Source organism: Pristiophorus japonicus, chromosome 31, assembly GCF_044704955.1.
Source record: "Pristiophorus japonicus isolate sPriJap1 chromosome 31, sPriJap1.hap1, whole genome shotgun sequence".
Taxonomy (NCBI): Eukaryota; Metazoa; Chordata; class Chondrichthyes; family Pristiophoridae; genus Pristiophorus; species Pristiophorus japonicus.
The window spans coordinates 11,181,860-11,193,416 of NC_092007.1; the positions used below are offsets into that span (position 1 = coordinate 11,181,860).

At 53.2% G+C, this 11,557-nt stretch overlaps 1 protein-coding gene across 1 annotated transcript in view; it reads left to right on the forward strand.

The window, feature by feature from the left end:
* The window catches only part of LOC139240443 (upstream stimulatory factor 2-like), a 99,335-nt gene that overhangs the window by 9,539 nt on the left and 78,239 nt on the right, over positions 1 to 11,557 (forward strand). Inside the window, exon 3 of the mRNA XM_070868969.1 lies at positions 75 to 237. Coding sequence (XP_070725070.1) covers positions 75 to 237 — 163 coding nt within the window. The remainder of the gene's footprint in view (positions 1 to 74; positions 238 to 11,557) is intronic.

The window sequence follows — 11,557 nt, forward strand, 5'->3', positions numbered from 1 at the left end:
CCTCTCTCGGGGCCGCCTGCACTTTATGCGTTGAGCGGGTTTTTCCGGAAGGTCTGACTGCGTTTCCTGTCTAGGCGACGGCGGCAATCCCGACGAGCAGACAGCGGTGGCCATCGCGAGCGTGCAGCAAGCGGCCTTCTCCGACCACAACATCCAATACCAGTTCCGCACCGAGAACAACGGTGGCCAGGTAGGCCGAGGGGAGCGGGGGAGGGGACGGGGGCGGGGGCCGTGGCCGTGGCTCCAGACCATTGCTTTCCCAATCTGCCCGCCACGACTACAATAAACTTACATTTATACGGCGCCTAGAATGTCCCAAGGCGTCTCACCAGGAGCGATTATCAGACTAAATTTGACACCGAGCCACAAAAGATGATGTTAGGGACTGCTGACCAAAAGCTGGGTCACAGAGGTCGGTTTTTAAGGAGCGTCTTAAAGGAGGAGAGAGAGGGGCGGAGAGGTTTAGGGAGGGAGTTCCAGAGCTTGGGGCCCAGGCAACAGAAGGCACGGTCACCGATGGTGGGAGCGATGGACGTTGGGGGGGATGGGCAAGAGGGCAGAATTGGAGGAGCGCAGTGATCTGGGAGGGCTGTAGGGGCTGGAGGAGGTTACAGAGATAGGGAGGGGTGTAGTGGCTGGAGGAGGTTACAGAGATAGGGAGGGATGTGCAGGGGTTGGAGGAGGTTACAGAGATAGGGAGGGGTGTAGTGGCTGGAGGAGGTTACAGAGATCGGGAGGGGTGTAGGGGCTGGAGGAGGTTACAGAGATAGGGAGGGGTGTAGGGGCTGGAGGAGGTTACAGAGATAGGGAGGGGTGTAGTGGATGGAGGAGGTTGCAGGGATCGGGAAGGGTGTAGGGGCTGGAGGAGGTTACAGAGATAGGGAGGGGTGTAGGGGCTGGAGGAGGTTACAGAGATAGGGAGGGGTGTCGGGGCTGGAGGAGGTTACAGAGATAGGGAGGGGTGTAGGGGTTGGAGGAGGTTACAGAGATAGGGAGGGGTGTAGTGGATGGAGGAGGTTGCAGGGATCGGGAAGGGTGTAGGGGCTGGAGGAGGTTACAGAGATAGGGAGGGGTGTCGGGGCTGGAGGAGGTTACAGAGATAGGGAGGGGTATAGGGGCTGGAGGAGGTTACAGAGATAGGGAGGGGTGTCGGGGCTGGAGGAGGTTACAGAGATAGGGAGGGGTGTAGGGGCTGGAGGAGGTTACAGAGATAGGGAGGGGTGTAGGGGCTGGAGGAGGTTACAGAGATAGGGAGGGGTGTAGGGGCTGGAGGGGGTTACAGAGATAGGGAGGGGTGTAGGGGCTGAAGGAGGTTACAGAGATAGGGAGGGCTGTAGGGGCTGGAGGAGGTTACAGAGATCAGGAGGGTGCGAGGAGGCCATGGAGGGATTTTTAAATGGGGATGGGACGTTTGAAATCGAGGCGTTGCCGGACCGGGAGCCAGTGTCGGTCAGCGAGCACAGGGGGCGGTGGGTGAGCGGGACTTGGGGCGAGTTAGGACACGGGGACAGCGGGGCTTTGGACGAGCTGATGGTTACGGAGCGGAGGGGGGGGGGAAGGTGTTAAGCCGGCCAGGAGAGCGTTGGGAATAGTCGGAGTCTGGAGGTGACAGAGGCAGGGATGAGGGTTTCAGCAGGTGGTGGGCTGAGCGGACAATGGTCGCGGGGAAGGGATATGTGGGGAGGGGAGAGGGGGTGATTAGACAGAAAGGACCATCAGAGAGATGTGTGTGTCCTTGTGTAAGAAACACAGAAAGCTAGCAACAAGGAAGGCAAATGGCATATTGTCCTTTGTTGCAAGGGGGTTGGAGTATAAGAGGAAGAAAGTCTTGCGACAATTGTACAGGGCCTTGGAGAGACCACACCTGGAGTACTGTGCACAGTTTGGGTCTCCTTACCTGAGGAAGGATATACTTGCCTTGGAGGCTATACAACGGAGGTTCACTAGATTGATTCCTGGGATGAGAGGGCTGTCTTATGACGAGCGATTGTGTAGAATGGGCCGATACTCTGGAGTTTGGAAGAATGAGAGGTGACCTCATTGAAACACAGCAGATTCTGAGGGGGAGTGACACGGTAGATGCAGGGAGGGTGTTTCCCCCCGGGCTGGGGAGTCTAGAACCAGGGGTCACACAAGCTCAGGATAAGGGGTCGGCCATTGAGGACTGAGATGAGGAGGAATTTCTTCACTCGGAGTGGGGGGGGGGGGGGTGAATCTTTGGAATTCTCTGCCCCAGAGGGCCATGGAGGCTCAGTCGTTGAGTATAGTCAAAGCTGAGATATTTGGACTCGAGGGGAGCAAGGGATCGGGCGGGAAAGTGGAGTTGAGGTTGAAGGTGAGCCGTGATTCTGTTGGCTGGCGAAGCAGGCTCGAGGGGCCGAATGGCCGACTCCTGCTCCTGTTTTGTTATGTTGTCAGTGAGGTAGATGGACATCCCACGCCGGTTCACGGCTACGGTCAAACAGTCTTGAGTTGCATTTGGTTCAAAGCCAATCATCTTCAACAGCCTCGTTCCAGTGACCTTTGCATCCTGGCGCTGTTTTATTTTCTCCCACGCCACCAATGGAATCCCACAATGTCCCACACCGCGCGCTCCAGCCCAACCGTGCCCCAAGTCTTTGACCATGGACGCAGGACTTGGGAGTCCCATCACGGACACAAAACTAATGGGACTTCGTGGAGACTATCCCCTGGACCCGACGACCTGCTCCCTCGGGTTTTGAAGAATGTGTCTGCGGAGATAGTGGATGGACTGGTATTAATCACCCAGAGTTCCCCCGGATTCTAGAATGGCTACCTTCCAACCTGCGGGAACCGATATCGCCCCCGCTATTTCAGAAATGAGCGAGAGAGAAAACGGGGAACTGCAGACCAGTTAGCCTGAGAGATAAAAGTTCACGGGGTTGGAGGTAATATATTAGCATGGATAGAGGATTGGCTAACTAACAGAGAACACAGAGTCGGGATAAATGGTTCATTCTCGGGTTAGCAACCAGTAACTAGTGGGGTACCGCAGGGATCAGTGCTGGGACCTCAACTATTTACAATCTATATTAACGACTTGGTTGAAGGGACCGAGTGTAACGTAGCCAAGTTTGCCGATGATACAAAGATGGGAGGAAAAGCAATGTGTGAGGAGGGCACAAAAAATCTGCAAAAGGACATAGACAGGCTCAGTGAGTGGGCAAAAATGTGTCAGATGGAGCATAATGTTGGAAAAGTGTGAGGTCATGCACTTCGGCAGAAAAAAAATCAAAGAGCAAGTTATTATTTAAATGGAGAAAGATTGCAAAGTGCCGCAGTACAGCGGGACCTGGGGGTACTTGTGTATGAAACACAAAAGGATAGTGTGCAGGTACAGCAAGTGATCAGGAAGGCCAATGGTATCTTGGCCTTTATTGCAAAGGGGATGGAGTATAAAAGCAGGGAAGTCTTGCTACAGTTATACAGGGTATTGGTGAGGCCACACCTGGAGTACTGCGTGCAGATTTGGTTTCCATATTTAGGAAAGGGTATACTTGCTTTGGAGGCAGTTCAGAGAAGGTTCACTCGGTTGATTCTGGAGATGAGGGGGTTGACTTATGAGGAAAGGTTGAGTAGGTTGGGCCTCTACTCATTGGAATTCAGAAGAATGAGAGGTGATCTTATCAAAACGTATAAGATTATGAGGGGGCTTGACAAGGTGGATGCAGAGAGGATGTTTCCACTGATGGGGGAGACTAGAACTAGGGGGCATGGTCTCAGAATAAGGGGCCGCCCATTTAAAACTGAGATGAGGAGGAATTTCTTCTCTGAGGGTTGTAAATCTGTGGAATTCGCTGCCTCAGAGAGCTGTGGAGGCTGGGACATTGAATATATTTAAGACAGAGATAGACAGTTTCTTAAACGATAAGGGGATAAGGGGGCGGGCAGGGAAGTGGAGCTGAGTCCATGATCAGATCAGCCATGATCGTATTGAATGGCGGAGCAGGCTCGAGGGGCCGAATGGCCGACTCCTGCTCCTATTTCTTATGTTCTCATGTTCATCAGTCGCAGGGAAAATGCTAGAATCTATTATTAAAGGCATGGTGTCAGAAAATAATCATAGAATTGGACAGAGTCAATTTGGATTTATGAAAGGGAAATCCTGTTTGACAAACCTGTTTTTCGAAGATGTAACTGGTTGGACGGACAAGGGGGAACCAGTTGATGCAGTATATTTGGATCTTCATAAAGCATTCGATAAGTTGCCGCACAAGAGGTTATTGAACAAAATTAGGACCCGAGGGATTGGGGGTAATATCCTAGCATGGATTGAGGATTGGTTAATGGACAGAAAACCGAGATTAGGAATAAATGGGACATTTTCGGATTGGTCGACTGTAACTAGTGGGGTACCGCAAGGATCAGTGCTTGTGCCCAAGCTATTCACAATCTATATCAATGATTTGGATGTGGGGACCAATATATATTCAAGTTTGCCGACTATACAAGCTAGTTGGGAATGTAAGTTGTGAGGAGGTCACAAAGAGGCTTCAAGGGGCTGAGTGAATGGGCAAGAACAAGGCAAATGGAATATAGTGTGGAGAAACGTGAAGTTATCCACTTTGGTCTGATAAAATAGACTGAAAAGCAGAGTATTTTGTAAATGGTGAGTGATTGTGAAATGTTGGTGTTCAGAAGGACCTGGGTAGCCTTGTACACCACTCACTGAAAGTTAACATGCAGGTACAGCAAGCAATTGGGAAAGCAAATGATACGTTGGCCTTTGTTACAAGAAGATTTGAGTATAAGCATAAAGACGTCTTATTGCAATTATATCGGGCCTTGGTGAGACCGCACCTGGAGTATTGTGCACAGTTTTGGTCTCCTTACCCAAGGAAGGATGGATATACTTGTCAGAGAGGGAGTGCAGCGAAGGTTCACCAGACTGATTCCTGGGATGTGGGGGGTTGTCCTATGAGGAGAGATTGAGTAGACCAGGCCGATATTCTCTCGAGTTTAGAGGAATGAGAGGTGATCTCATTGAAACATACACAATTCTTACAGGGCTTGACAGGGTAGATGCAGGGAGGATGTTCCCCCCTGGCTGGGGAACATAAGAACATAAGAAATAGGAGCAGGAGTCGGCCATACGGCCCCTCGAGTCTACTCCGCCATTTAATAAGATCATGGCTGATCCGATCATGGACTCAGCTCCACTCCCCCGCCTGCTCCCCATAACTCCTTTATCGTTTAAGAAACTGTCTATCTCTGTCTTAAATTTATTCAATGTCCCGGCTTCCACAGCTCTCTGAGGCAGCGAATTCCACAGATTTACAATCCTCTGAGAGAAGAAATTCCTCCTCATCTCAGTTTTAAATGGGCGGCCCCTTATTCTAAGACCATGCCCCCTAGTTCTAGTCTCCCCCATCAGTGGAAACATCCTCTCTGCATCCACCTTGTCGAGCCCCCTCATAATCTGATACGTTTCGATAAGATCACCTCTCATTCTTCTGAATTACAATGAGTAGAGGCCCAACCTCCTCAACCTCTCCTCATAAGTCAACCCCCTCATCCTCGGAATCAACCGAGTGAACCTTCTCTGAACTGCCTCTAAAGCAAGTCAGAATCTCGGAATAAGGGGTCGGCCATTGGGGACTGAGATGAGGAGGAATTTCTTCACTCGGAGGGGGGTGAATCTTTGGAATTCTCTGCCTCAGAGGGCTGTGGAGGCTCAGTCATTGAGTATATTCAAGGCAGGAGTCGATAAATATTTGGTGACGAAGGTGATCTGGGGATCGGGCGGGAAAGTGGAGTTGAGGGCGATGATCAGTGGTGATCTCACTGACCGTCGGAGATGGCTCGAGGGGTACCAATGGCCAAATCCAAACCCCTGTTTCTGTTCCAGTGCATTCATTGGGCGAGTTCGCTTGGCGGGGGGGGGGGGGCATGCATAGAGAGGGGTCGCAGAACAGAGCATGATGGGTAATTGTCTTCACACGACGGGTTGGGTATTGTGGGACTTTTTGGCTTGTTGGAGCAGAGGACTAAAACTTCCAAGTGGGCAAGCTGGCGGCAGATGAAAGTGCGACACAAATCAGCGTAGCGTTGGAAGAAAAAGCGGAGATTGTAACGAGAATTGGCCTCAGGACAGTGTCCTTAACGCACTGCAGATGTCCCAAGGTGCTTCAGTGGGAGCGCAAAGCCCGATGGGAAATTTGACACTGAGCCACACAATGAGATATCAGGACACGTGACCCGGGTCGATGAGGGAGGGGGATTGGGGAGGGGGGAGAGGTTTAGGGAGGGAATTCCAGAGCTCGGGGCCCAGGCAGCTGAAGGCACGGCCTCCAATGGCGGAGCGATGGGAATCCTGCATGCACACTCACACACACTCTCTCACACTCACACACACTCTCTCACACTCTCTCACAATCACTGTCTCACCCACTCACAAGCGCTCTCTCTCGCACTCCCGCGCTCTCCCTCGCCCCCTCGCACTCCCGCGCTCTCTCTCTCGCCCCCTCGCACTCCCGCGCTCTCTCTCGCCCCCTCGCACTCCCGCGCTCTCTCTCGCCCCCTCGCACTCCCGCGCTCTCTCTCGCCCCCTCGCACTCCCGCGCTCTCCCTCGCCCCCTCGCACTCCCGCGCTCTCTCTCTCGCCCCCTCGCACTCCCGCGCTCTCTCTCGCCCCCTCGCACTCCCGCGCTCTCTCTCGCCCCCTCGCACTCCCGCGCTCTCTCTCGCCCCCTCGCACTCCCGCGCTCTCTCTCGCCCCCTCGCACTCCCGCGCTCTCTCTCGCCCCCTCGCACTCCCGCGCTCTCTCTCGCCCCCTCGCACTCCCGCGCTCTCTCTCGCCCCCTCGCACTCCCTCGCCCCCTCGCACTCCCGCGCTCTCCCTCGCCCCCTCGCACTCCCGCGCTCTCTCTCGCCCCCTCGCACTCCCGCGCTCTCTCTCGCCCCCTCGCACTCCCGCGCTCTCTCTCGCCCCCTCGCACTCCCGCGCTCTCCCTCGCCCCCTCGCACTCCCGCGCTCTCTCTCGCCCCCTCGCACTCCCGCGCTCTCCCTCGCACTCCCGCGCTCTCCCTCGCACTCCCGCGCTCTCCCTCGCCCCCTCGCACTCCCACGCTCTCTCTCTCGCCCCCTCGCACTCCCGCGCTCTCTCTCTCGCCCCCTCGCACTCCCGCGCTCTCTCTCTCGCCCCCTCGCACTCCCGCGCTCTCTCTCGCCCCCTCGCACTCCCGCGCTCTCTCTCGCCCCCTCGCACTCCCGCGCGCTCTCTCGCCCCCTCGCACTCCCGCGCTCTCTCTCGCCCCCTCGCACTCCCGCGCGCTCTCTCGCCCCCTCGCACTCCCGCGCTCTCTCTCGCCCCCTCGCACTCCCGCGCGCTCTCTCGCCCCCTCGCACTCCCGCGCTCTCTCTCGCCCTCTCACTCTCACTCAGGTTTGACGAGCTAACAGTTGAGTTCAGACCCTTTGCTCTTTCTGTTGTTTATCTGTCAGATAATACGCAGCGAATGTTCCTGAATACTGCACTATAACCGGTTGATCTCAACTCCCGACATTCCAGCTCCAAATATTCAGCAAGTCACCTGTCCAATTATTTTGGTTAAACATAATGAGTTTCCCCCTTGCGCCCCATCTGAGTTTCTGCCCTCGGGCTTTGGGGGGGGGGAGGCATGAGTGCTGGGGGAGGAGGGGGGGGGCCACTGACAGACCCTCTTTCCCCACTGGCCCATGCCCGGGCTATTGAACTGGGGGCGGCATCGCCAAGACTGAAAACTGATCCGTCTCGTCGCGACGACGCGTGAAGCCTGGGGATGGAGGAGGAGGGAGGGAACATAAGAAATAGGAGCAGGAGTCGGCCATTCGGCCCCTCGAGCCTGCAGCCCTGAAGGTTACATATAAACCTCTGAACAATGACGGAAAGGCAAAGGGCACCCAGCCCAACCAGTCCGCCCCACACAACAGCGACATCCCCTTACACTGGAACATTCTACACTCCACCCCAACCGGAGCCATGTGACCTCCCAGGAGAGGCAAGATATCCCTCGGCCTTGAATATACTCAACGACTGAGCATCTGGGGCAGAGAATTCCAAAGATTCACCCCCCCCTCTGAGTGAAGAAATTCTTCCTCAATGGCCGAGCCCTTATCCTGAGACTGTGTGACCCCTGGTTCTAGACTCCCCAGCCCGGGGGCGGGGGGGAAACACCCTACCCTGCATCTACCCTGTCAAGCCCCTGTAAGAATTGCGCGTGTTTCGATGAGATCACCTCTCATTCTTCGAAACTCGAGAGAGTATCGGCCCAGTTCTGCTCCATCTCTCCTCGTCGGTCAATTTCCCCCCCCCCCCACATCCCAGGAATCAGTCTGGCGAGCGTTCGCTGCACTCCCTCTATGGCGAGTATGTCCTTCCGTGGGTACGGAGACCAGAACTGCACACACTACTCCAGGGGGGCAATCGGGACGCTGGCTGAAGCTGCTACCCACCATCTCACGATCCCCCCCCCACCCCTCCTTCCCCCGAGGGACAAGACTGAGCGGGGCGACGCGAAGGGGGCGGAGGTTACAGGCAGGGATCGGACTCGCGGGGGCCGGGAAGAAAGCAGAGGCCAAGCCTAGCATGCAGGGGAGACTAGAACTAGGGGGCGTGATCTTAGAATAAGGGGCCGCCCATTTAAAACTGAGATGGAGGAGGAATTTCTTCTCTCGGAGGGTCGTAAATCTGTGGAATTCTCTGCCCCAGAGAGCTGTGTGGAGGCTGGGTCATTGAATATATTGAAGGTGGAGATAGACAGATGTTTGAGCGATGAGGGAGTGAAGGGTTATGGGGAGCGGGCGGGGAAGTGGAGCTGAGTCCATGATCGGATCAGCCGCGATCGTATTGAATGGCGGAGCGGGCTCGAGGGGCCGAATGGCCGACTCCTGCTCCTATTTCTTATGTTCTTATCGTAGAATCATCGGAAACGGATAACGGAATGAGGCCATTTGGCCCATCGTGTCTGTGCCATGGTCGTGGGCAACTTCCAGAAGGTATTTGACAAGGTGCCACATGAAGGGTTAATGCACAAGATAAAAGTTCACGGGGTTGGGGGTAATATATTAGCATGGATAGAGGATTCGCTAACTAACAGAGAACAGAGAGTCGGGATAAATGGTTCATTCTCGGGTTGGCAATCAGTAACTAGTGGGGTGTCGCAGGGATCAGTGCTGGGACCCCAACTATTTACAATCTATATTAACCACTTGGAAGAAGGGACTGAGTGTAACGTAGACAAGTTTGCTGACGATACAAAGATGGGAGGAAAAGCAATGTGTGAGGAGGACACACAAAATCTGTAAAAGGACATAGACAGGCTAAGTGAGTGGGCAAAAGTTTGTCAGATGGAGTATAATGTTGGAAAGTGTGAGGTCATGCACTTTGGCAGAAAAAAAATCAAAGAGCAAGTTATTATCTAAATGGAGAAAGATTGCAAAGTGCCGCAGTACAGCGGGACCTGGGGGTACGTGTACATGAAACACAAAAGGTTAGTATGCAGGTACAGCAAGTGATCAGGAAGGCCAATGGTATCTTGGCCTTTATTGCAAAGGGGATGGAGTATAAAAGCAGGGAAGTCTTGCTCCAGTTATACAGGGTATTGGTGAGGCCACACCTGGAGTACTGCGTGCAGTTTTGCTCTCCGTATTTACGAAAGGATATACTTGTTTTGGAGGCAGTTCAGAGAAGGTTCACTCGGTTGATTCCGGGGATGAGGGGGTTGACTTATGAGGAAAGGTTGAGGAGGTTGGGCCTCTACTCATTGGAATTCAGAAGAATGAGAGGTGATCTTATCGAAATGTGTAAGATTATGAGGGGGCTCGACAAGGTGGATGCAGAGAGGATGTTTCCACTGATGGGGGAGACTAGAACTAGGGGGCATGGTCTTAGAATAAGGGGCCGCCCATTTAAAACTGAGATGAGGAGAAATTTCTTCTCTCAGAGGGTTGTAAATCTGTGGAATTCGCTGCCTCAGAGAGCTGTGGAAGCCGGGACATTGAATAAATTTAAGACAGAGATAGACAGTTTCTTAACTGATAAGGGGTTATGGGGAACGGGCAGGGAAGTGGAGCTGAGTCCATGATCGGATCAACCATGATCGTATTAAATGGTGGAGCAGGCTCGAGGGGCCGAATGGCTTACTCTTGCTCCTATTTTTTATGTTCTTATTACAACAAGTGATCAGGAAGGGCCAATGGTATCTTGGCCTTTATTGCAAAGGGGATGGAGTATAAAAGCAGAGAAGTCCTGCTACAACTGTACAGTGTATTGGTGAGGCCACACCTGGAGTACTGCGTGCAGTTTTGGTCTCCGTATTTAAGGAAGGGTATCTGTACTTGCATTGGAGGCAGTTCAGAGAAGGTTCACTCGGTTGATTCCGGAGATGAGGGGGTTGACTTAATGAGGAAAGGTTGAGGAGGTTGGGCCTCTACTCATTGGAATTCAGAAGAATCTTATCGAAACGTGTAAGATTCTGAGGGGGGCTGAACAGGGTGGATGCAGAGAGGATGTTTCCCCCTCGTGGGGGAGACTAGAACTAGGGGGCATAGTGTCAGAATAAGGAGCCGCCCATTTAAACTGAGATGAGGAGGAATTTCTTCTCTGAGGGTTGTAAATCTGTGGAATTCTCTGCCCCAGAGAGCTGTGGAGGCTGGGTGATTGAATATATTTAAGGCGGGAGATAGACAGATTGTTGAGCGATAAGGGAGTGAAGGGTTATGGGGAGCGGGCGGGGAAGTGGAGCTGAGTCCATGATCAGATCAGCCATGATCGTATTAAATGTCGGAGCAGGCTCGAGGGGCCGAATGGCCGACTCCTGCTCCTATTTCTTATGTTCTTATTGTAGAATCTTAGAAAAATGATCACACAACAAGAGGCCATTTGGCCCATCGTGTCTGTGCCGTGTTCTTATGAAACCTCCCACTGTCCCCTCCAGCCCCCACCGTTCTATGTTGCTCAATACCATACAGCGTGAAGCACAAATAGGTTGACCAATTCGGGGGGGGGGGGGAAATAAATTGAGATAAGACCAGGTTTTATTTTAAACCACTGTGCGCACATATTTTTTTTACACTGTTGTAGATTGTGAAATGTTTAATGTTTTAAGGTAAACTATTTCTCTCCTTCATATGTGATGTATCTGTTAAAATAAGAGATTAATTATGATTGAATATAATCGTTAGAACGTATTCCGGGGGTTGAACATTTTATTCCTGACCTTACAATGTCCCCCCCACCCCAACACCCCACCCCCGCTTAATGTACCCCCAGGTCTACCCCTCCCCTCCCTCTTTCCCCCCCCCCCCCCCCCCCCCCCCAAACACAAACAGACCATAATAGTGCCAGCGATACTCCAATCCCACCCAATGTTTTCACCGACACGTTGGGGCCAGTTTCAAATCAATCTTAAACCAGCCGAGCTTCAGATGGGCCCCAGTGAGATCAGGACAGGGTGAGGGGAACGTGTAGCCTTGTCATTCAGGGAGTCGGGTCTTGAGGCTGCTCCATCGTAGGCAGTGCCTCGGAATCGAGGAAGACTTGCCTCCACTCTTAAC